The sequence below is a fragment of the Falco biarmicus genome, chromosome 7 (genome assembly GCF_023638135.1).
Source record: "Falco biarmicus isolate bFalBia1 chromosome 7, bFalBia1.pri, whole genome shotgun sequence".
Lineage (NCBI taxonomy): Eukaryota > Metazoa > Chordata > Aves > Falconiformes > Falconidae > Falco > Falco biarmicus.
Genome location: NC_079294.1, coordinates 52,120,294 through 52,146,354, shown reverse-complemented (window position 1 = coordinate 52,146,354; position 26,061 = coordinate 52,120,294). Strand labels below are relative to the sequence as shown.

Genomic DNA, 26,061 nt, shown 5'->3' with positions numbered 1-26,061 from the left:
TTAAAGCTGGACTTTAACCAAATTTTATTTATTTGAAGGCCACATTCTGGAGTTCCTCGGCACATGCACACTCTGTCCAGACACCTGGTGAAATAAACAACAGGAAGGACTTCGCCGTGACAAGTAAGAGACTTCCCAGCAAACTTTCCGCTGACAGGAACATGGCAACACACGGAGATAAAGCCCCCCATTCCACCTTACAAGGAGGGCACCAGTCTTTGTCCATTACGCCCCTTTTATTAAAGCTTTAATGGGGAAGCACAGAGTATAAGAAAAAGAGGAACATGAAGATGCCTGTCTTTAATCCTGTTCGCCTGTACATTATTTCTCACTCATTTATCCTGGTCTTTGCTTCTATATGATTGAACTTTCAACTGCTTTTTAATATTGGCCAATAGTGAGGTGATCATCACTGAGACTGAAAGTATTGCACATATTGAGCTCTGAGTTGCATCTCATCCTAAAGAAATCCTAAAATACCGTGGAAATTTCTACCATTCCAACACCATGACTGATCCCTCTGGAGGACCAACTCTGAGATAAGCAGACGGCTCAATTTCCAGTTCTGTTACCACCCTTAGCGGACCCTTTCTTTCACTCCAGTGCAAATACATCTGCAAGTGCAGTGCGACTCACTAGAAAAACAGGATTGGGATCGGCCTGATCAGTGACTTACTGATCAAGGTCCTGCATCTCTGCATTACCAGTCCCTTAAAATTTCAGTTCTCCAAACACTTTTAACAGTTGCACTGAGTGACATGCTCACATATGAACTGTATGAAGAAGTCTCTGCCACCACTGAGATCCTGAAAGTCAGGTTAATCAATGGGTAAAACAAACCTGGGCCAATAACCCCAAAGATCTAGACATTTTCCTCTAGCCGAGATGTACACTGAGTCTGTACTGCCAGTTTGGCATATTTCTCTTTATTAAAAATAGTCTTGTCAAGCTGAGGATTATTTTTAGTATCATAATAGAGAAAATACTGGGCTTTTCGCTTTTCCAGATTTTCCCTAGAGACACAGCTGCTTAATACATTTTAGTGGACCATATATCAGCTAAGTTACAGCTTGAAGCAAAATTTTCAATAGAGCAGAGTTGCCTGGAACTGGGGCCTTTAAAAGCACTTGCACTTTACAAACCAGAGATGTAGTAGAGTGCTTTTAAGAACAAACCCTGCAATGCTACGTGGGCTTGCTGAAAACATCAGCAGTAGCTAAAGGAAAAAAAACCCCTTGCCTCAAACTTCAGAAATGAATCTAAACTTGTCCAGAGCTCAGAAATACACGCATCTGGGATGTGGGATTGAACTGACAATGAAGTCAAACGGAGGGTTTTTTACTCTCAAAGTTCTTCTACACTGTTGTCATATACTTGGGAGTGTTCAAACCTCTTGGTGGTCCTTGGACCCCCCACAGCCTTACAAGACACATGGGGAAGCCCCTATTACAGGAGCCTTCTCTAAGTAAATACAGTTTCTTCCCAGGTTGTTTCTTCACCCCTTTTATTAGAAGAAGAGAAGGTGAGACTCTATATTCTGTTGTTCTATTTCCTCGCTTTTGCCAGAGGCACAGAGCTAGCTGTAATTTTTCCACCAGGAAGGAGGAGGTGGATGCATGCATGGTACACGTGTATACGTTCTGGCATTATGCAAACCAGCCCAGGCCACATGCTTTTAATTGCATACATGTTCGCAACCCTTATTTCACATTCAGACGATTGCCTAATGGGCCACAGGCAGAGCGGACCCCTCCTGATCAAACACACGAACCCAACCACTGCTGCACTTGAGAGGTCACTGCGACGGCCGGCAGGGTCCCAACCCGTCTCTGGTAGCGAGTGCCCAGAGCCCTGCCTCCTGCTGATGTCGCTGTAAAGATCCAGCTGGTTTTGATGAGGCATCATTGAGCTTTGCATGTCTCCCTTTTTATGTAGATGTGTTACCACAGTGCCAGAAGAAGAGCGGAGCAGATTACAAGCCATAGCTTCATCTCTGCATTTCAGACTCCTATTTATACACAAAACAATATATGGGTTTTCAAAAGCTGCCAAGAAATCAAGTTTGGGGAAAAAAAGGGCACAAGAACTTTTCATCTGCAAGTCAGTTTGAATAACAACTTGTTAAAAAGAACTTTGAAATGTAAATAGCGAAGTCTATTAATAGTTTCAGTAACTTCCCTGCTCGGTGGCTCAGTGTTACCGATGTTTGTGCCTCAGCTGGCTCCTGAGCTGGGGAAGAGGCCGTTGTGCTGCCCTGGTGTCCCAAACGGCACCGCACAGACGCCCTCCCCGCTGCGGCGCAGGCTGAAATGCTGATCTCATGTTTGGTCTTTCGACAAATTTTCATTTAATGAATTGATTCCTACAGTTCATTAACATACCCACTTCCACTTCTGTATACACATATGTCTTAATTAGCTGCTCATTGGCTGTTTAATTACAAGAAAACAGCTGACAGCTGCCTTGCTGCATCCTAGTGGCAGACGTTTTGGAATGACTGTATGCAAGCCTGTGACAACAAAGGCTTATTCATAATCCCATGATTTATGGCTAATACTTAAAGACTTCCACGTATCATTAAGTTTTGCAATATTCTAAGCAATTAACAATTAATTGCGGGGGTCATTCTTTTACTGTTTTGTAAAGCAAACTAACACAAATTTTCCTCAAAGAAACATCAGAAAAATACGCTGCCATATGAAAGGCAGGTGAACATTAAAATTGGACTTTTAACTCTTTTATGACAGTGAGTACATATTTTAGTTGTAAAGGGAGGAGAGTGCTGCGACAATATTGTTTAATAGACTTTGTTAATGAAGTATTGATAAAAAAGTTACAGGATGACTGAAAAGAGAGGAAAGATGTTCAGGTTTACATCTGTAATAAAGGCAGGCGTGAGACTGTTCCTCTGGTTATACAAGGCCCCTGACCAGCCCTTTCTGCAACATGGCTCGTCTCTTTTCTAACATGTTTTGCTTGAAATGGGCTAGGCAAAAAACTAAAATACAGAAAAACTTCGAAAGCATGAATTCAAGGTAAATGTTTGCTACACCAATATAACACTCCACATTTAACAGAGTAATGAGAAACCAGCTAGTGAAGAAAGCGAAGTAACAAACATGGACATTCCTTGTAGTTACAATGACCAAGACCACCTCCGGTCTTGAAAGACACGAGACAAAAGCCAGCACCTATAAACCTCTGAAAATGTGTGAGCCGCCCTGCACGGGTGGTCTAATGAGACCGGCTGCGTACCGCCAAGTAGGGAGGGATCACCCTCATGCGTTTGTGGGTTAGCTGGGCATGAACTGACATTATTGATGGCAAAAGCCAGTAACTGCATCTGCAAATTAAAAGACATAGTTCATTAATAAAAACTTAATGTCAAACTAAATGCTTTGCTATGTCCTTTTGAAGCATTCATGTGTTTTCTGACAATGCTGAACTGATTCAGCTGTCAGCCATGAGAAAAGAATACGGGTGTGTACAAACCAGCCTCCTTTCTCAGCATGGTCCCCCAGAGCAAAAGGCTGTTTTCAGGCTCCTGCGGCTAACGGCTGAGGAAGGGCTCCATACAGGTACTAGTTTTTTTCAGTAGTGCTACTACGACAGTATTATTTCCAGTCTTACACAGGAGAATAAACTTTCATTCCCGAGTCATGGTACAGTCTTGTGTCATTCTTCACCCGTGCTTCTGAGTAAAAGTCTGATATGATTAATCGCATCTTCCCTTTTCTCCCATTATATGTTGTATACTGGATATCAGCAATGAGTGGATAGAAAAAAACACCTCTCTTAAAATTTATTTTATTTATAATAAGCCACCAGAGCTCTCCTACATGAATTATAAAGCAGAGCCTGGTTCAAAACTTAATTTTTCACTGGGGAGAAAAAGAGGTCAGGGTGTTAAACTTAATTTTTTAAAGGCAGATTCAAATTCAGCTAAATAAGTTGATGGGTTGGGAGTACTCGGCGATGTCTGTGCAAAAACACAGCCACCAACCTCATAAAAACAGCGAGTAACATTGTATCAAGGCAGGAAATGAAAACTTCTCAAGAAACACTAACTGGCTTAATTACAAATCTTCAGTGCTAGTTATGTGAAACACAATACAACAGCAAAAGCTAGCTGGAGAACTTTCAGCTGGGTGGAATGCAAGGGTCACAAACCTGCAGAAGAGCACCAGGACCAGCAAAAGTCACTTTGACAAAAGCTTGCCAATGATTTTGTATGTGACACAGATTAGGATAGCAAAATAGCTCTTGGCAACTAAAATGTCACTTTAGGTTTTAAATCAATTCTATTTCTGGTGGTTAGTTTTATTTACATGGTAGCACTTAATATTACTATTAAGTAACATTAAAGCTCACACCAAACTGGAGCGAAAAACGGTGAGAGCTGAAAACATCCCACTTTGCTGCTGCGGCTGCCGCTGTTGCTGCCTGTAGATCATTCTTGACAGGCCAGGCTTGAGAGGGCAGCAGCACATCTGTGCGCTTCTGATGACTAAGGGCCTGATCCTGCCACCTGATGCACATGGATGGGTTTGCAGCACCTGTGCAGAACCTCACGGATTTCTCTGGGACTGTCTGTGTGCAGGACATCAGCTCCAGGAATCAGAGCACAGGACTGGGAAACCAGGGCTTCAGAGCAAGGTACTTTTTACAAGGGAAGGTTCAGCATAACATGAAGAGCAATGTAAGCATGCTCAAACCTGCCGAGATCACAGCCACAGAAAAGCTGGGAAAAAAACATACCCATACACACCTGGCTCATTTGGCAGAAGCCAAGCTATGCCAACCGCTTCGCCAGCCAAAATAGTTCTGTTGGGTGAGACTTTGTTGACATTACCGCGGAAGAGCTCAGCACAAACAAAATCCATCTGCTACAGTAGGACATTTTAACTGCTGCCTAGGCCATGATCATTTAAACTCTTCCTGTGACCTGTGCCCACTAGCACTCCCCCGTCTATCACTACCTGCAGGTCACCTGGGCCCTGGCATGAGAGAAGAGTGTCAGAGCTAGTTCCCTTCAGAAAGGGAGATAACTTACTTAACTCAGTGGATACTCACCGGCTTTAAAATTCTGCCTGAAATTGTATGGCTGGAAAAATTTATTCTGCTACTCCAAGGAAAGGAGAAAATGCCTAACTTCATTCTCTGGGCCACAGTCTTACTCATGCACGCTCTGCTTTCAAGGTGCCAACGGGTTCCAGTGTGCTGAGCATACTTGCCTGCTTGCCTTCCCTTCTGCTGTCTCCCTCCTCCTGGCCGTTCTGGTGGGATTCTCAGAAGCAAACCGAGGACTGCACAGAGCACCCGGAGAACTCCATTTATACAGAATTTGAAGGAAGATAATTTGTTCTAAAACATACGGAACTGCACACGCATTCCTCACTATCAGGCTAGCATCTGTTGTCCTGACTGCTGGAAGTACACAAAGGACTTTTCTCCTAATAACTCGCATTTGCATTTATTCCCAGGAAAGCACAGTCACTCTGATGGAGGATGCGGATACGTCTGTGTCTTGCCCGCAGTGCTAAGTGCCTACCAGCTACATACTAACAGCTGTGACTGCGAGTATGCACTCTGTTGCTTCCTTCTGCATGCAGCCGTGCTGCTGCTTTTGGTGGGGGCTCTTCTTGCGTACAGGGCTTAGGAGAAGGCAAGGCCAAAGAACTGTGTGAAGGTGAAGCAGAAAATAATACGGCTGGCAACTTTTCTTTTCTTTGGCAGCCTGCTCCTGTTCTGCAACCAGCCCAGTTGAGAAAGGCCCGTTTTCTGCGCATACGAGCACCAGCACTACACTAACCTCAGTCTGCTGACAATGATGTTCATCACAGATCTTGAGGCAGTCTCTCAGGTATAGTGGTCCCAGACCATTTAAGGATTAAAGAGGTCTCAGACCTTGAAGGTAACTTGATGCTCTTTGACAAGACAGGCATACAGCAGAATTCTCACTGCAGATGTCTGCTGCTTCACGCAGTTGAAATTTGACAAATGCTGCTCAACTACAGAAAGCTGAAACCACTTTATTATCAACGCAGTTTTAGTGCATTTCTTGCATTTTCCACAGCAACAGCAGTTACAAAGAGCAGAAGGTGCTGTCCTGTACCATTCTACCATTCTCAGATTTATTTTTTTACCTTCCTTCTTACCAATGCTTCTATGAGACTGAGAGAATGTGTTAATGAACCACATAATAATAATAATATATAATATTATATATATATATGATATATAATTATAATATATTATATAACCAGCACAAACGCAGAAGAAATCTCTGTAATGGGAAAGCAAGGGAGTTACTTTTGGAAGATGCGTGGTAGCACCAAGCGTGTCAGGAGAGCAGACTAAAAACTGTCATAAATATAAATTCTTCACACCTAAAGTGTAGATTAAGGGTAGAAAACCTATCAGCATGGGATTGCAACATGTACGTACATGAGGAAAGCAACAAGCTAGAGCACAGCTGTGCACAGTCTCATCCCAAGCTAGCACTGTAATTCTGTACTGCTGATAAAATGAGTGATTAGCTTCACAGCACTCTGGCCTAGTGTTAGCGTTGTCAGATTTAATTCTTGGTTGTGAGAGACAAACTAAACAAAACAGAAATGCTTCTAGCGTAATCCTTGTTCACCCGAGTAACTGAAGGTACAAATCCAGGAAAAAAATCTAAGCCGAAACCTTACACAGCAATGGCTGCACTGCAAGGAGTAAGCACTGCTTCCAGCAAGACCTGAGTATTCCTAAATGACCTGAACACTAGTAGCATGTGCTGTTTGCACAACATGATGGTCCATGCCAAACAGAAGGGATCTGTAACATGTAGCAGATTACAAAAGAAAACTGAAAAGTTGGAGAGTTCTTACATATTTCAACACAGCTTCTTAGCAAGTTACAAAGCAAAAATGGAGAGGGAGATTCAAGAAAGCCACAAACTCCCTCTCAAGTGAATCCACGGAACAGATTCTTTGTGGTATGCTAGAAGCAGATCATCTTTCTGTAGACAGTTTATAGCTCACACAGCAGAACTGCATCATTTCTGAAACGTGTCCCAAAATTTGGGGCAGGCTCTGTGTGTGTGTGTGTGTGTGTGTGTGTCAGAAAAATGCTCTATTTAAAACCCAAATAAAACTCGAGATTCCCCAATTGCTTCCATATTCTTTGAAATAGAATCCACCAATCCAACTTCAATGCAATGCTTGCTCTTTAGAAGAGGAAGGAAAATAATCGCTATCAAAAGGCTAAATGCTGTTTTAAGACTTAATATTTTAGAAACTTACCTTGCAGCCTTCACATGTAATGACACCATAATGGATTCCTGATGATTTGTCTCCACAGATCTTGCATGGAATAATTTCAATTTGAGCTGCAACAGAAGCACGCAGCCAGTTAATTACATTTTCTTTTAAACACCTTATAAAAGCATTCCCTGATCAGCATTTGTACAGTGAAAACTAATAACCTGCTAAACATTATACTGCATTAACTATTCATTGCTGAACTGCAAGGGTCCCCTAGAGCTTTGGACTAAATTATGGCTGCTCATTATATAATAGCTTTTGGGTTATTAAAATGGGTCATTTGAGAAGGTGTTTAAGAGCCCACAAGAAGGCTAGAATCAGCATTTCAAAGCCAAAAAGAATAGGAGAGTTCACATTTTGGCCAAAGAGCTAAGATGACACGAGAAAGGTTTCTTCCAGTCTTATTCATGCGAGATTGTAAAAGGTAAGTTTAAAGTTTGCCCTGCCTGAAAATGACTGCAGCGCCTATACCGGAGGCTCACCAGCACGCCACCCGTGCACCGGGCTGGCCAATCCTGAAGAGAAGTAACAAGGCAAACAGCAACCATGTTTTACATGAGAAACCCAAAATTCACGTATCTGAATTATCAGGACATGTTTGTGTATAAGCTACCGCAAAACGAACAAGGGAGGAAAAGGCAGCAGCATTCCAGTCCAAAAAACAAAGGAGTTGGTGCAGTCTGGAAAACGCCAGAGGGATATATGACATGAAAGCCCTGATTTTTTAAACTGCACTTCATACACAGAAAGCATACCTACTCCATTTGGGTCAGTATGTGGAAGAACCCGCACCTATCTCTAAATCACAGCACCTTCCCACACGGATACGCGGATTTAAGAAGGGAGCCCTGCATGCTCAGGAATACCTCATCAACTGCCTCTGGAGTATATGGCTGCAGTCATTTCGCTAGCGAGTCTTTTTGGATAGGACCGGTCTGAGGCAGTGCCACAGACCAGCAGCCCATGTTTTACTTTTGCTTGCCTGTGCTCACACAAAGCACAGGCTCTACACATGAGGCAGGTGATCACAATATCCCAAGAAAGCCTTTTGCTGCAGTTGGGTCAGCGTCAGGCTGTCAGTTCTCCTGAACCGGCTTAGCCCCAACAGGAGCACAAACGCAACTCTTGCTGTGTCTCTAACTGTGACATATTAACCATCAGAAGTGCTGCTAATCTCCTGCGAGGAACTGAAATCTGTTCACAAGGTGCCCGATTGTCTCTGAGAACTTTTATTTCACCCAAGTCTATGGCTACCCAGGCTGTGACAACCCACAAAATAGCGTCTAATACTGTTTTACAATGCATTAGCTTAACTTCAGTTGTACTCCTAAGGCTGCTTTCAAGAAGTCATGTCCACTCTTAGCAACACTGCATTTTACAGGCCATTAAACCTCTAACTGACTGCTTATTATTGAACAAGAATCATCTACCAATGCTGCTGCGTGCTCCACTTCATTGCAGCCCTACATCACAGTTCAGCATCAGGCCAAACCTAGAAGATAACTGTGAACTAGAAGACCAGAAGACTTTTAGCATAGCACTGACCGTGCTAAAATATTTCTTCACAATATTCTCTAGATGACATCAAATGCAACAGTGTGAGCAGCCGAGTAAGCAACCGAATAGCATCCATGTGCTCCCAGGAACCCATCAGCAGCTCAGATGCTCTGCAGAGGAAAGCAGAGCCCAGCAGCTACGGGGCAACCCTGCTTTTTCCCTGGCAGTTCCGTATCAGCAGCTTTCAAAACAGTTTCATACAGCAGGACACCACTTGCATCTGCTTCCATCACAAGGATCTTTGCATTCTCAACCTTTAATCCCCCACCTTCCCTGCAGCAACAGAACGATAGGCTGAAATTAAAAGGTCTGTTTGGGACACTTAAGGAAGGAAATACTTCTTCCCTGCAGTCCTCCAAAAACTGTTTTAATTTCACTTTGCTCTCAGCTAACACATTAAACACAATGGAGCAGGAAGTGAACTAATAAAAGGGAAAAATAAAGTGTATGCTATTTTATTAATGTGTTACATTAATTATTACTAGAGCATCATATGTTTACGAATAAAGCTGCGAGCAGAAAGGGTAGCATAACCCCACTTTACATCAACAAATTGGACAACAGAGTGAAATTCTCAGAAACTCAAAATTCGTACAATGAGCAGCTCGGATTCAGAGAGCAATCCTGCGGGCAAGTTCTGGAACAAACCTACCAACTCCCAGTCGCGCCTTTTCAATATATGATTGCTTTTCTACTCTGCTACAGTGAATCAGCAGCCTTCTCCAACGCCTTTGACAGGGTCGTGACAAGGCTTATCTCAACAGCTACATGGCAATGTATTCTTTACATTTCACTCTTACATAGGATAATTACTGCCTTATTTTGAACAGGTATGATATAATTGGATCTTGTTTATCTACAATCTCCAGCAGGTTAGTTAAATCACCCATGAAGCCTGTCTATACAACCCCTATTTCTTAAGCAACAGGACATTTGCAGAGTGTTTCTGAAGGAACGTAACGTGCCTTCAAAGTGATGGCCTAAAGCTAGGTTACTAATAGTCTAAAAGGTGCTGTAATTAGTCCCAAACGCATTTTCCAGGGTGCTTTACTGTTAGAACAGAATCTCCACAGATTCACAGGCTCCAGCTGTGCCCGCGTTTGCTGATCGACCACTATGTGTGTGAGCAGCCACACCAAATTTGGTATAGCTTTAGAATTCCAGATTTCCTCCAATTTACTACATCTTCAAGGTACTTCCTTCCAATTAAGCAGGCAGCACTTAAAACTTCAGCTTATCATTTCACTCTGAGATACAGGACACTGGGATGAAAGTCAGAAGCATAAACCGCCTGGCACTGCCACCACCAATGGTATTACAAATTAATGCACGGAAAGACATCAGATCAATTACTGCTCCACGTGGTTGCCCTTGCGAATCAACTCATTGAAATGGAATCCCTGTCACAAGTTCATACACTTTCCATATAGCATGAAAGGACTTAGATACTTTAAACTTACTAAATGCAAATTGCCTGTGCCAAGATTATGCATTTTTCTTACGAGGGTGAAAATATTTTCCCCACTTTTAACTTTGACATGCAAATATGTACTTGCTAAAACCTTGTTCTTATGCAAACAAGGCAGGTGGGAAATATTTTTATATGTCAAGAATATGTTCCAACTTGGTTTCTCACATTCCCAGAGTTACTTAAAGCTTCCTACTGTGCTCACATTAATTGTACCTGTTCTGTGCTTACACATTATTTGTATGGTATATTTTCCAAGATTATATAAAATACTCTAATTCATGCTTTAGACTAGAATTAGCCTAAATTACAGTTTACAATTTCTGTCTCCTGGGGTGGTGCTCAGGCTGATTCTGGTTCATGCATGAGCAAATTATTTCCCAAATATGAATTGCAGAAAAAAATAAACTCTTGTGGTTGCTTAGAAACCGCTACAGATACCCAGGTGACAGATGTAGTTTGTATTCCCAGATTAAAGGCCTAAGAATCTTTCACACCCTGAAATAACAGTGCTTCGGAATACTACCGAGGATGCCCTGTGCCAAAGGAGCAATGAATAGGAATAAAAGCCCAAACAAACCACCAAGAGCAACAAATGCAAGCTCAAGCACAGAGACCCACCGTAAGCATCGAACAAGTTGCTACAGAAATGGCTCCCCAGAGAGAGAGGTGACCACTGAGAGCCGGGGGTGGTCATCGCTACGAACAGATGTCAAACACAAGGCAAACCCATCTCCAGAGGAGAGGGCATCTGACATCGACTAAGATCTCTCAGTGTATATGACTTTAACATGTCGCTATTCCTATCACTGGAATGTCTGGCAATCTTCCTACTGCTGGAACATCATATGATCTTCATTTCACAGCAGGAAAACTGAGCGCGGACTCCCGTTTACTCAAAATCAGACAGAATAAGAATGTGAGCCCACGTATTACATGGAAAAAAAGCCTGTGTTTTCCCCCTGAACTTTTCTTCCTCCTCCATCCACTGTATCTTCACTTGGCAATTGCCTGAAGCAGCTCTGGTATGCTTAAATTACACGATGGCCTCCACCTAATTCCTAGTGAACGTGCCTACCAGACAACCAAAGCAAGCACCGAACGACGTCTTTTGCTGGCATCCAGAACAGAAGAATACATCTTATTGCCTCCTACTCCCGGCTTCACTTCTTTCCCCAAATCTGGAACAGTTTCACTGGGCTGGCCTGCCCTTCTCAGCCTCCCTCCCGCAGCCAGCCGCTCCAGACAGCCTCTCCCTTTTCATTAATTCCCACATCATGAAACGCTGCTTTATTCCTTGTCCGGTTTGAGCAGTAGAGGAGGAAAGGAATCTAACTCTGTGCTTGTAAGGAAATGCTCTGCACAAGCTCATCACAATCTTTAGTATCTTCTAACTCCTTGGGCAGTCTCAAATCAGGCCAAGAGCCCGTACAGCCAAGTAAAGCACAGGGCATCTTCCCCCCACTTCTGCCACTTAAGTAGAAACTGAGCCTCAACACAGGAAAGCATATTACCAGCCCACCCCAAAGAAAAGGTTTTTCAAAAGAAAAAAAATTATTTTCCAAAGACAGAGGTTTTTTCCTCCCCAGTAGTGTGTCCAAATGTTTGTCTCTAGTGAATTAACTGTCTTGGGGTAGAAAAAGGATTTTCCCATTCCTCCACCTGCTTTCACAGTGTTATTTTGCAGTCATACACTCACACAGATCACATTATTTTTTCCAATTCGCAACAGGCATGAAACTTCAGATTTGGCACCCTGGGAAGGGCTCTTCAATGGAAGCAAAACTCGGTCCCCTTTCCTGCCTTTTAGGTGAGATTCACCTTGCTGACCTGAGCTATCTTGAAAGTTGGGTAATTAGCTACAGTTAATTGCCTTGTCTGCTTCTAGAGTGATGAGGAAGGAAGGGAAAGAGAAAAAGAAAGGGAGGGGGGAAGAGAAAGCAAGAAGGAAAAAGGGAGAAGGGTCATGACTCATCTTATTCGAGACAAGTGAGATGAACCCCTGAGTGGAGATACCTCCTCTTCACTCACCAGAGAAGGAATTTAATGATACCTTAATTACAAGCCTAACTTTTAGAAGGTGAAAGTCAGGTGAATCCTACTGCCTCTTACTATTTCCGAATTGAAAAATCAGAATTTTCTGGAAAGGAAACCCTGAGTACACCTGTCCCCTCCCGTGGTACAGATGGTCCCAATCACTGTGTACGCTGGCACCATCGAGGCGAGAGCATTTCTATGGAGCTGCCATCACAGCTCCCACCCGGCAGCTCTCAAGGCAGCAACATCAAGAAATCCCAGGTACACACGTTCCTTTTTTGCTCAGCAAAGACAGACTCCAGCACACACTGGTTAGTCTGCCAGGTCAGTCTCTGTTCCTTAAACCCCCTACGTGCGCTGAGCATCCTTCTCCAATCCACTGGCTTTCTGAGGAAAGCACCTGACCAAAATTGCTAGCTGAACCGAGGGCTGTGGTGAGGCTGGGTGTGCCGAACGCACAACAGCCAGGACTGCAGCTGGCATCTCCTGGGTCTTGGCATAAAGCTTAAGAAGTCATCCCTTCTCTGACTGCAAGGACGGTTTAAATTCCTTTCCCTGAACGCGGCTCGCCTGTCCCCCCAGCTTCACGGGGTATGTACAATTTTGCAGCTAATTCAGAAGGGCTTTGAAATGAATACGATACATCTACAAATTGGGCTAACCTGCTTCTAAAGGGATGCACTTTGTGCCAGACATCACTGCTAGTGCTGTTTGTAAGTATATTGATTAAATTAGGAGGCATACATATTCACTGACATATTCATACATATTCATCGACTCAAACAAGGGTGCTGCATGTAATGTGGTATTTAAAGCAACATGATATCTGATCACAAACTGAATTAACAAGGAATGATTTTACTATATAATATTCTAATCTTCCTGCATTTTCAGCTTCATTACCTAAATAATTTGCTCTGTCATGTATCCTAAGTAATTTGAGCTGGCTGCAAATTACTTGCCTCGGAACACCTGCAGCTTACCAACCCTGCAGTTCTACTGAGCTGAAAGCCAGTGGCAGCACAGCTCTGCCCATTCCATCAGTACACCACATTAAGTGACCATCTGTCCACTCATATATATTAAAATACTTAAACGCCATGTACTTCTAAGGATGAGTGCTGGTTGGTAGATGTCTGAGGCATTTTTAGAGCACACAGTGTTTTGATCAAGAGCCGATGGAATTTACCTGCCCACTCCCTGTGTGAAAGGTCTGTTTAATCCATATACAATCCCCACCGTAATGGCACTCTGGCCATGAGCACGCCCCGCTGGAGCCTGCAATGATACAGCCGGTAACACGGAACACCCGAGAAGAACTAACAAAGCCCGATATCCAAGAGATGTGTGTCTCACAACTGGCATTTCTGGGGTGCAGTAAGGTTGAAATTCCAGCAGAAGCCTTCCCAGCACGTGGGCCACCCCCGGCGCCTTCCTCTCCCTTACAGATTCCCCTATCCATAGCTGAGCTGGGGCTGTGCGGTGCTGCTCAGTGCGGTACTAGCCGGGCATCTTTCTGGGCATGCTTTTCCATTTGCATGGAACGTGTAGGAACACATCTTGGGGGCTGCTGATGCTCTCAAGCCTGGCTGAAATGGGTTTGGAAATAAGGAGCATCAGGGTGATGGGCAGAAAACCAGACAAACACAAACAACCTCTCCAAGCCTCGTTTCCTTAGGAAATCACACTAGTAATAAAATAAAATAAATACTGAGGTTATGCTGGTACAAATCCTTTGAAGTCTGTGGGTGTGATGGGTGGAGTAGAAACGAACATGGCCACCAAAGTATTAATTAAAAGTAAAGTATGAGCAACACCTCAAACACACAGGGCAGAAATGCTGCAATGCCAAGATAGATCTTTGGGGCTGAACACAGCTGGATCCCTCTTAGTAGGTCACTTGATACTGTGCAGCGCTCCCTAATGCTAAAAACATTTGGCTTCAAAGAGTATTAAAGGAGATACACGGTAAACAGTATGGAACAGCCTGAGCACTTTTTGGGGCTTGTAAGACTTCTAAGAATAAATCTGAATTCTTTCAGCCTGTGTTACTGATGTGGACACATCGAAGGGAACAGTGCAGTACGAGCTCATTCTCATGCCAGGATCACTGACATTTATGTTTATTGTTTTTCTTCAAGCCAAGAAATTTTATTTACATGACTTTTAATTTAAAGAACTAAAGCTTTGATATTACATGAGGCACTGGCTTCGACAAAGACACCTTGAGTGCCTAATGAAAGAAGCTATATGGAAAATTGGTTGAATTCTCTAATAGACAAAACTGCTTCTGTGAAGTTGTTGTGGTGAGGTGTCCTTGTATATTTTTAATGTTATACTCAAATAGAAAATTGCTGAAAACACTTAACAGACCATCATAATATTCTTAACTATTATAAAGAAAAAAATAAAACAAAGAGAAATCCCAAACAACCAACCTAAGACTTCTGCAAGTGTTTAGGAGTACCAACAAGCTAAAAACCACTTTCAGGTTTTCAGAGGAACTCTGAGAGATGATGTTTGCTCCCTCTCAGTCATGTGTGCAACACAAAGTGATTTTTATTTTCCTTTTGTGTAACAGCTGTATTTCTCTCCGCTGCCTTGGCTTTCTCCTTCCAGAAACAGTCACACTCTTTTTTGACCCAGCAATGCAGCTTGGTATCTCCACATTTGTATCACTGAGCAGCTGAAGGCGTATTTTTCCTTGTACTTTTGAGGCAAGAAGTCTGGCCATCTAGTTTGCAGCTGAAAGCCAGATGATTTGATTTCCCTTGTTGAAGGAGTGACAGAGACAACTCTAGCTTGGGACTCTGGTCACATCATGAAACCAAACCACAGACCAAACTATAATATCAGACCACTGAACTACAAGCCTAGGCTCAAAAGAATCAAGACTACTGCATCCAGTGTGTTCAGCTGTGCAGGAGCCCAGAGAAGTGGTTCTTTGGAATCAGTCTCTTGTTACTTCCCAGGGCACAGCTAGCATCTCCCCAGTTTGGGAAGGCTAGGGACTTCTGAAAGCTCCAGCTTTGTTACTACTTTCATGAACTTAGATCAAACACAAATTAGAAGGTGGCTGAAATATACATGAAGAGACGTACACTGTAGCAAGATAGAGAATAAGGATACTCTTTTGAGAGGATAAAATGAAGGCAAAACCACAGCACCAACTCTGAATACAAATTCTGTCCTTTCACAGTGGAGGAGAAGATTCATTCACTAGAGACACCACCAGGCACAGTAACAAGCAACAGTAACCAAACTTTGTGGCAAAGAACACGGGAAGAAGGACGAGAGAGGAGTTGCTATGCAATCTCCTACGCATTTCAAAACCAAACCATTTGAAAGCCACTTTGATTATTTCAATATGATCAGAAGAGACTTTCAAATTTGATAAACACCAGGTTTTGTCCCGTAATATTTTTGACTTCTCATTTTCTTTCTCGGTGACTCAGGTGCTTATGAACAAAGATTTAACCATTCCCCCATTCCACCACCACCACCCCCCCCCAGCTTAAAATTAACAGTAGTTATACTGGTTGTGATGAACACAGTTTGGAGTATGATTAATGTGAAGACTAGGCTAAATGCAGTTCTTGTTAAATAAAGCAATTCAGAAAAACAGTTTTTCACCAGAAAAGAAAACACACTGACACGGCAATCAAGTGACTCTCTTCAGTGAAAGATAATACAGTTTTAATCAAAGCCCTGAACTGCATGTCAAGAAATAGATACTATAATCTTCATTCTAGTGCTGAGCTGCTGTGTGAGTGGGGACGCTAGTTGGTGTCTCATTTGCTCTGTCTACGTAATGAGGATAATCATTCTTTATGTCTACCTCTATCCACAGCTATCTTTGGTGACTGCTTACTTACTGCCAAATCTTGGGTCTTGGTCTTACGACCCAAGCAGCTAGCGTGCAGACCTCCAAACACATCTCCAGTGTTTTGCACTGCTTAGAAGCTGCCAGGAAACTATACAACGGGACTGCTCCTCGGCTGAGCCTTCTTAGTTTCCTTTTTCAGCTTTTAAAACCAAAGCTTACAGGTTTAACAACACAGCTACAAAACACTGCTCTTGACAGAATTACACAAAACAGAAGTTTTAGAAGTTTTCTGTGTGAGCTATTACCACAGTAACTGCCAGCACTGACTTCTTCCACTCGGATTTGCTACTGCACTTAGTAAGCAGCAAGCCAGCGCCTGCATCAGTCCTCGCTGTATGCTTCTACAGGCTTCTAGAGTTCACTCAGGTTTTGACATCCCCAGTTTCTTCCTACAGACAACCAATAACCTGGGGTGTTTGTGAAGGGGAACACCTGCAGTGGGGGCACAGGCACAGTTCTGCTATGATACAATCTATATCGTGCTGGTATAACATACCAATGCATATTGTCTTGTCAAACAAAAAAAAACAAAACAAAAAAAAAAAAAAAAAAAAAAAGAAGAAAAAAAGAAGTGACCTGGTAGGCCAAGACACATGTGCACCTTGAGGCAGGGAAAGTGCCCTTACACACCCTATCACACTGAGGCTTCTCATAGCCCTTGTGATTTATTTTTCTCTTAGGAAAAGCACATCTACTGATTTCTCCTTCCTGATGTCTGTATGTTGGTCTTTCATTTCAGAGTATTAATGGAGAGGAAAACAGATGTTGAAATCTGCAGGAGAACATAATTCAGAGTACATTTATTTGCTGTAGCTAGCTGGACAATACTAAATGCATTCTCCCTCCTCCCACCAAAAAGGAACCTGTACCAAAAAGCTTAAATATATTTGTACTGCTGTCCAATTTCCCAATTCTCTGGAAGAAACTATTAAAACTTGATAGTAATAAAGTCTTTTAATAACGTAGCATTTCAGAGTGAAAAATCTGTATTACCTCTGACACTTGCTCTACAGATTAATGCACAGAGCCCCCATTTTATATGAAATTTCCTACTCTCAAGTGTTGGACCTGCCCTTCTCAAGAAGCTTTCTGGAATTCGTTGACTCCAGCACTGCCCTCTCAGCTTCTTTTCTTGATTAAGTATACTGGCTTAAGGGAACATCTCAACATCTCTGTTTACCTGCTTGCAGTAGGAAAACCAAGAAGAACTTCCCAACCACTTGTCAATTTTAAGCCTCACTTCAGCAAGTCAGCCACAAGTATCACAGCACAACAACCTTTACTTGAATTATTTTTCATAGATTGCAAGCAGTCTTAAATGATCAACACTTCGAAGGTAATCATTTTAGTCCCTACTACAAAAAAGCATAGTTACTGTATGCAGGATCATGAGAGTAACTTAGTTGCTAGCTAAATTACACTAGCATTCATTAAGGAAAGATCTTCTACTAGTTTTTTAGGACAGTGGTAAAAGGGTACTTAGAGAGTCTTAGATGTCTTTTTATACAACATGAAACCCCCGTCATTCCATTCTGCTAAGAGGCTATGAACATTTGTGCTACCCAATTGCAAAATTACATGTCAGTTCAATGGTCTCATTAGGCTATCTACCAGCACAAATCAAATGACACCTACAGTTACTAGATGAAGAAAAACACACCTGGGAAAGGCTAACCGCTTGCAACATAGTGTCAAAATTATTAACAATTTCAACTAAATTCATTAATAAGGTGACAGGCTCCTGAATCCTTAAAGGGACATTAGGTCAGTGAGACTACAGCACCTCAGCTAACTGTGGATAATGCTGCAATTTCATTCCTTCAACTCATATGCACGTAGCTTTCAGATCAAGCATTAATACTTCCCGATACTACTACTTACAAAGTTGTCTCTGATTAGCAACCCATCACTACCACATGTTCTCTGTCACCATACTCACACTTTCCTTTATGCTTACTCATCGGCCAAATCAAGTTCCACTTCAACAGCTCCCCAGAGACAGCAACAGTCAGGTTGGAAGAAGGAATGTGGAATGAACTCAGAAGAGGTAACAGAGCAGGGGGGAACCCAGTAAGGTAAGCGTCCCTCTAAACAAGGTGTCTGTCATGATTCGGCTTTGTCCTGCCATTTTTCCAGGCTGCACAAATTTTATTGAGGGTCTGCCCTCTGCAGAAATTTCAGGATGAATCACTGTGTGTACTGAGAAAAGGGACTTTGCACGATGAAGTTACAGCCAGGCAAACATGGCTGGTGCAGAAGCCACTTCCTCACAAGAGGGCTGCACTTTGACGAAAAAACACCCAAAACCTCAAGTTACTTCTAGAAGAAAACGTTGCAGGGGAAAAAAAACCCAGACTAGAAACTCCATCATTCTGAAGTGACTGCATCTGCATTTTTAAGATATTTTCTTTTTCTTTTTGGCTGTACATGAATTTGATGTCATTAAAAAGGCTTCCTTTGATGCTATATGCCAAGTAGAATCATTAGTTTCTCACAAAGGTGCGCTTTAAATGTCTAGTTTAAATTTTCATTTTCAGATGATTCATCTAAGAGATGAACAATAACAACCAAAACCAACTTCAGAACTCTAAACAGTAAAAAGCCTTTTAGCTGCACTCACTCCTTTATTAACTCCCTCCAACACCTCCTTTCTGGATTCGCATGGCAGCCAACGCCAAGCATGAATTCTGCAACTCCTCCTGCGATACACAGCTATGGGAACAAAACCACAACCAGAGTCCCTCAAACCCCACACAAGAGGTGCATCTGAAGTCTGTATCCTGCGTCCTTCTAGCTGGCACAGGGTCGCTTTTTTCTATCCAAGGATGCTTTCCGTTGCCACTGCTGCTACCGTGTATGTGGTGTTTTGTCACAGCTCCTCTCCACCAGTCCTCTTCAGAGGCCATCAGAGGATTAGTGAAACTGAGGGGTGCTCCAGGGGAAGCCACAGCCTCAGCCAATGTAGCTCCAGCTACTCCCCTAGGTTTTGAAAGGGGGAGCACAAAATAGATCAATTATACCTGTGCTTCCTCCACCTAAAAGAAAAATGTCACTGAAATCCAAGAACAATGATTTACATCCCGTATGTGTTTCTTGGTACATATTAAGACACTAGAAAGTACAGACACTACACAGACTTACAGCCTGTTTTGTGATGCAGGGTCAAACCTCTGCTGACCAACCAACCATGTTTTTTCCTCTCCAAGAAACATGCTCCTTTCAGCCCGGTCCCATCCCAGAGGGAGCAGTGTTAGCAGTGTTAGCTCCCGCCGGGGAAGGGGACGAGAGGAAGGGTGCAGCACTTAACTGCCTACAGGAGACAGCCCAGGTAGTGAACAACGCGTAGAGTACAGTTTTGCTGTCGCTCTTTCCTAACACCTGTACAACTCTGAACACCCAATTACACCGCTTTGAGGAGACCTACACGCTCCCCCCGCCAACCACTTGCCCACGACAACCTGGGTATGTGGCAGGCCCGCTCGCCAGACCCTGCTAGCACTCAGGGCTACAGGAATGGACGCCCACACACCCCGCGCTAGGTACGGCCACACGTGCCTCTGGCTAATGACAATTCTTACCCACCTGCAGCTTTTGCACCAGAGTCTCCCACCACCTCGAACGGGCTTTACAAGGCATTTCTGCCATACTGCAAACTGACACCCTTCCCCTTCCCTCAACCACTGACTGCATCACTTGGGTTTCATGGTGATAGAACTTTTTTTTTCTTTATAATCTTAGTGGGACTTTATTGACTTGCATGAAGTTACACGACAGTCCTTCACATCCATGAGGTGGGCCGGGGCCGCCTGGCCGGCCAGGGACTGGAGAGAAGTGGCAGGAGGGTGGCCAGCTCTGCCTCTGCAGTCACGCAAGCATTGTTCTCCTCCCTCAGATGTTCTCTTGTAGAAGGGCACAGGAGGAAAACGCTATGACCTGTCCAGAGATGGAAAATTTATAGGCTCTGGCTTACAACAAAATAAACCCAGCATCAGTCCATCGAACAGTCTCAGAAACATTCCTGCCAGAGAAAGGTTTTTTTCCCCAACATGTCCTTCAAACCATGTACTGCAGTGCTGTCCCCCACCAGCCATGCTCACACCATCTCCCTGGACTCCACTCTGTTTCTGTGCTTCTTTAGATCCTCATGATCTCTGTCTACACTACACTCAGTGTTTGAAAACCACCTTCATTTTGTGACAAGGATCATGAAAGAAAAAAAAAAAAAAAGTAGTTGTCCACAAAAATGTTTCAGAAAATTACAAGCCTGTGAAAAAAAAGGGTCTAGCAAAAGCTCTTCTGTTGCCACAATTAGATTTGGTGTTACAACCTTCATTAAAGGCCTTTCTTTTGCCTACTCATTTCATAGCATGTAATTTCCTGCCTCTCGGTGATTAAACCAACTGAAAGGTAGTAGATAAAGCAAGTTTGCTTGCTGTTTCAAACAGATATAGTAATGCTTTACACTTAAAAAGCTTTCAGAGCATCTTCAGACGCTGATTAACAAACATTGTACATAAAGCCATGTCTGAGGTCAGGCCGTGGCAGCAGATATGTGACTGAAACTTACTCCAACAGCTCTATTGCAATGCTGCATGCACAGGATACCTCCATTGCATACATTAAGGCAGCTTATAGTTAAGCTTCACATATTTAAACACTAACGAAGTCTACTTAATGGCAGTCTTCAAAATAACAGTGGCCTCCTAATCTGCTGGAGATAAAGAAGTGCCAAGATTAATGATTACATAAGTGCATCACAGAGCCCAGAAACAATAATCAGCTCTTCTGTTGTTATTTGTGTACAAAGGCTATTAGAGTCATCTGACATTCCAAAATCCAATTTAAAGTTGTTAAACTCCTTTCACGTACTTATTTGAGGTTGGAAAACTGAGAAGCTTGAAAAGGGAAAGGAAGGGTTTGATTTCCTAATTCTTTTCCCCCTTACTGAATTTGCTCTAGGCCAAATCTCTCTCTAACAAATGCAAAAAAATAAGCTTTTAACAATGTGTGGAGTAACCAGTATTGCTGTTGAAGGAATTATACCAATAAACCCCTAACATGCTTAGATAGCAAATTTCAAAAACAATGACTATGAGCAAATGAAGTAACTGTTCCACAGGAAAAGACCCTATTGAGTTGAGGGTGTCACTGCTCTCAGCTGCTCAACTGACAGCAGCGGCTGTCTTCAGCAAACCAGCAGGGCGAGCGACCAAAGGTGTCCGGGCACCAGCGCTCACCTCCACCTAGTAATGGACTCGGGCGGAATTTGCTCTCTGGATTCACACAGGTACAGTATGGTTTGCAAGAGACCAGGCCGCCCTTTGCAAAGTAAGGCAAACAACATGTCAGACTGCGGCCTCTCTAAATATCGTAAAATCAATTATTTTTCCATAAAAAATCCTTTAAAATGCAAAACCACCCTCTTCGTTTCTGACAGAAGATTGAAAAGCAAGTTTAGAGACAAAATGAGCAAAATGGTCTTCTCCTGGTTCCTGCGTTGCTCCTTCGCATCCAGAGATGGCGCAGAGAAGGGGGCATGCTGACAGACAGCTCCGTCCCTGCCTTTCCCCTGGCCCTGCCGTGTGCCCCCCAGCCCGCAGGGTGCCCCCCAGCCCTGTGGTACCCCCCGGCCCTCGGTGTGCCCCCCGGCTGGCTGCACAGGTGGAGGAGAGGCACGCGGGTCGATGGGCACGCTGCACATGGCGCTGGCCTGCCAGGGCCGCCCGCACTCATGATCCCACCTGCAGCACAAGTCGCGGCAGCCCTGAGGGCAGAACATTCTGCCCACCGCTGGGCCTCGTGCCAAGGTGGCATCTACTGCAGCCGCTCCTGGCGGGGGCAAGGGCCGGTCCCAGAGCCACCGGCCTCTGGAGGCCGCGGGGCCCACTCCCTGAGCTTGGTGGAGGTTTCTCTCCTTGTATCAGGAGAGTGGCGAGGTGACAGCTGTGACTGCAGCTAACGAGGGTAACCACGAGGATACACGTAAAGGCAGGACCGCCACAACCCAGCTTGCGCAGCAGCAGACCCAAGGCAGGCCTCCTCCTTCCCCGCTGTGACATCGGTCGCAAAACAGCCTCAGTTTCTCGTACGGCGGAACAGAACCATTGCGGACTACGTGCAGAAGTTTTTTTCCTTTATGTTTGTGAATTGATTTTTGTAGTGTTCCCCAAGGTAAAGTCAATTAAGTGATAACTGCATCTGTGCAGAGTATTCAAAATGCTAATAACCCCCACCCAGATAAGTCTTCAACTTTGCCTGCTTATTTATCTCCAGCTCTTAGAAATTATTGCCATGAATGCTCCAGTGCCTTCACCCATTATCATGGCAATCCTGCTTCTTCCTAACAAAGAGGCTAAAAGTGCCACACGTAGAGATGTACAGCTCTGACCACACTGGGGAGTAAAATGATGCAAGTGAAGAAGCATCAACAGACATACTGCAGTGTAGCTATTGGTGTATTTTGCTGCTCTCAAAGTTCATTCAGCTTTTCATCTAACCTATAGAGGTAAGAAAATCTGCTATGCTGTCAGAGGCTCACATACTCTAAAAAGTAACAGCAGTTTGCGTCATCAACTATCTAACATGATTTACCACTCCAGGAAAAGAAAAGCTATCACATTTAGTGTGGTGCCATTTGGCCATCAGACTCTAAAACTTTAATGTTTGTTATCTTTGCAGTGGAGATAACGCAATGCTGCTCACAGGCACTCGGCTCTGCGATGGCTTCGTTACCTCAACACGGGACGACACACACTACGGAGCTCTCTGGCCACATGCATTCAATGTGTCCCCATGTTTTTAAGTTAAAAAAACCCCACACCAAAGCTGAAAAACCCAGTACTGAAAACAAAGGAACTCGGTGATGTGCTGACTTACCATCAACATCTATATGAATGCCTTAATGCTTAATTACTTTTGTTTGTAGAAACCACAAGATCGCAAAATGGCCACCAGAAAAACCCAAACAGAGAACGCCTACACCTTCTTCAAACTAGTCTGACAGCACAATAAGAAGACAATCCTGTGTCCCACAGAACCAGGCAGAGTACACACATTGGGTAGAATACGAGTACAAACAGATTACAGAATAAAATGATTGAGTCAACTATTGCTAAAGTGTTTGACAGATTAAAAGGAAAACCCCAACTTGCCTCACATGGTTAACACTAGGTTCCAAAGGCCAAACCATCCAAAACGGTGGAAGCTGGCAAGCAGTGAACATATTGGATTTGTGTTTCCTCAAATAAAGGAGGCTTGATAAAAGTCAGAAGAAAATAATAGAAACAGCACCTGTATTGTTGCAATCCAAAAACAATCTAAACCATTTAATGAGCTAAGCTTCATCACTTTGTCAAGACAAGCAAACAACCTTGTAACCAGAGCTAAATGAAGCCATACAATAACTTATGAGAATGACGAAGGTAACCTCTCAACCCTTTTAAGACAGCCTTTACCTATCATTCGTGCTGACGGCTCTTTCTACACTTGTGTTCCACCTGCATCAGAAAACAGACAGGAACGAGCACCAGGCAACTCCCAATCTGTACAGTTTTAACACTGTACTATTTTAAAAGACTCACACACAGAGGCAGTTACTATACTGTCCTTGACGAAGACCCAGGACTTTTAACTAGCACTCTCCCATTCCTACTCTCTGAAGAATACTTGCAGCATAACTTTGATTATCCAAAGCTCCCAGGGGACAACTGGAAGCAGAGGTAAGTGGGGGAGCAGCCAGAGGTCTTCTGAGAATAACGGAAGCGAAAGGAGAGGAAACAAACTCCACAAAGAACTGTTGGCTCAGCTCAGCCCTAAAGTTTCCCTATTCCTGAATGGAGCATTCATTAAGCAAAATAAGCTTCTCTAAGCAAGCATTCCAAATGATTGTAAAAACCATTTGACAAAGTGAAGAATTATCGTTCGTTTTGGTACTCGACTCTCGAGAGAGAGTGACAGCTGTTGTTCTTACTGTAGCAATTTATTAACCAGTGGTACAGCTGTAACAACGCTCCTGGTAGTGTCTCAATGGTTAACAAACACCCAGATTCTTTCCAAATCTGTGTTTCCCAAAGTATTATTTGGAAAACATTGCTGGAAAAGGTTCCAAACTGAATAAAAAAATACAAACGGATACATCACAAGCCTTAACATCGGGGCAGAACATCCACGTATAGGAAATCTGTTTGGGGATCTGTGGGTGCTTTACACAGAAAGTACAAGTTTTTATTTATATTATTGCAGCACAAGTTAATGCCAATTAAGTAGGAGAGTCACTTTGGATTTAGCACAGAACCTGGCCCAGGGCACTGGCACACAGAACAGAAATAAATACTAATCATGCTTGCTCACACTGAGAGGATTAGATAACTACAGACGTAGGAAATTAAAACCACAACAAGATGACCCCATGCTCATGATTTCCCTGTTGTACCAGGTCAGTCAATATGAATAATCGACAACATAAATTGAAATCCTCAGATAAAAATAATGGTTTTACTGCTTTATTTCTCTTCACTTGCACATAAATTGAGTTGGCTATCTCTGACAATGCCATGGTTTAATATTCTAAACACACTATCTCCTTTAACAATGACTGGAATAGAAACAAGCTGCTGAGCCAGATCCTCAAGGAGTGAAAATCAACATTGCTACACAGACTTCAGTGGAAGCACATTGATCTCCACCAGCTAAAGCTTTGGGCCCTAGTGGGCAATTAGGTTTCTATTATATGCTAATTTAAATAATGTACCACAGAACATTTGCTGTACAATAAAGCAAGCCTACATTCTTCTGTGGAGAAGGACAAGCATTTGCTGTGCCACGATGAGAGTTATGGATTCTGGTTTCAAACAGCAGGATGAAGTTTCGGTATGAACTACTACTCATAATAACATTTTAAAACCTGCAATTACTCATACTATACTACTTTAGGAAGCCTGTAATTATTTGGTAAGTTCTTACCAATGTCTAGTCTAGATCGTAATTGCTAACACTGCCTCCTTCACAAAGGAACTAGTGACTATGTTAAAATCTGGGTTTTGTTAGGTTCCTACTACACACAGTGGCTGTGCTGTAATGTTACGATCTGTATTCAGTGGAGGAGGAAAACCAAACTGATTTACGTACCAACCCTGAGCCTTTGAGCAAGGCATAACCAAAGAAAACAACAATCCCACACATGTTTCTTTTGAGGCTTCTGAGATGGCCGTGTCGGAACAGGGACTGTGGCCGCAGCTGACACAGGCCAGAGATTTTTCTCAACAGAAGCTGGTGGTGCTGAGGACCACCTGCAGCACCCTCACACTCTCATGCTCCAGCCCGAAGACAAAAAAAGCAGAAAGTGGGGGGACAGGGTTCAGCCACAAAGATGGCAAAAAAGATTTTTCCAGGTGGTCATAGGGCAGTTCAGGTGAAAAAACACCATCCCCACGTAAAAAACGTTAACGGCAGTCCTTAAAAAAATGTTTTGTTCTTTTCTGCAGCAATTTCTTAAGTACAAGAACTCCTTCTCGCAGTCTGCTTTTAAATACCATTGGCGCCCTTCTTCCTGTCTTAGTCATCAACAGCCACGCTGCTAGCACGCCAAGGTCCCTGCTTAAAAGTTTTTTTGACTTCTGATGCAGTCAGGATGAGGGCACCATTCCACACTTGCAGGTTCTCCTGCGCTGCAGTCCTTCAAGCAGAACGGCAGGATTCAGTACACAGGCCATTCTGAAAGCTCCCGCAGCACAGCCAGGCGGCAGCTCTCCAAACGCCACTTCTGAGCGCGGGATCCACAAAACAGCGGGATCTCCCCACGTGTG

General features: G+C 43.4%; 1 protein-coding gene and 1 long non-coding RNA gene across 5 annotated transcripts in view; one reads left to right on the top strand and one right to left on the bottom strand.

The window, feature by feature from the left end:
* LOC130153288 (uncharacterized) overlaps positions 1–3,799 on the top strand; it is a 28,981-nt gene extending 25,182 nt beyond the window's left edge. The window contains exon 3 of the long non-coding RNA XR_008823300.1: positions 39–3,799. This is a non-coding gene — a long non-coding RNA (uncharacterized LOC130153288). The remainder of the gene's footprint in view (positions 1–38) is intronic.
* Positions 1–26,061, bottom strand: part of RORA (RAR related orphan receptor A) — a 384,551-nt gene that overhangs the window by 22,677 nt on the left and 335,813 nt on the right. For 3 of the 4 annotated variants that reach the window (XM_056347866.1, XM_056347869.1, XM_056347867.1), the window contains one exon: positions 7,290–7,375. In XM_056347866.1, the coding sequence (XP_056203841.1) occupies positions 7,290–7,375 (86 nt within the window). Of the gene's footprint in view, positions 1–7,289; positions 7,376–18,197; positions 18,350–26,061 lie in introns of those variants that run through there. The other variant, XM_056347868.1, reaches the window with a different exon arrangement.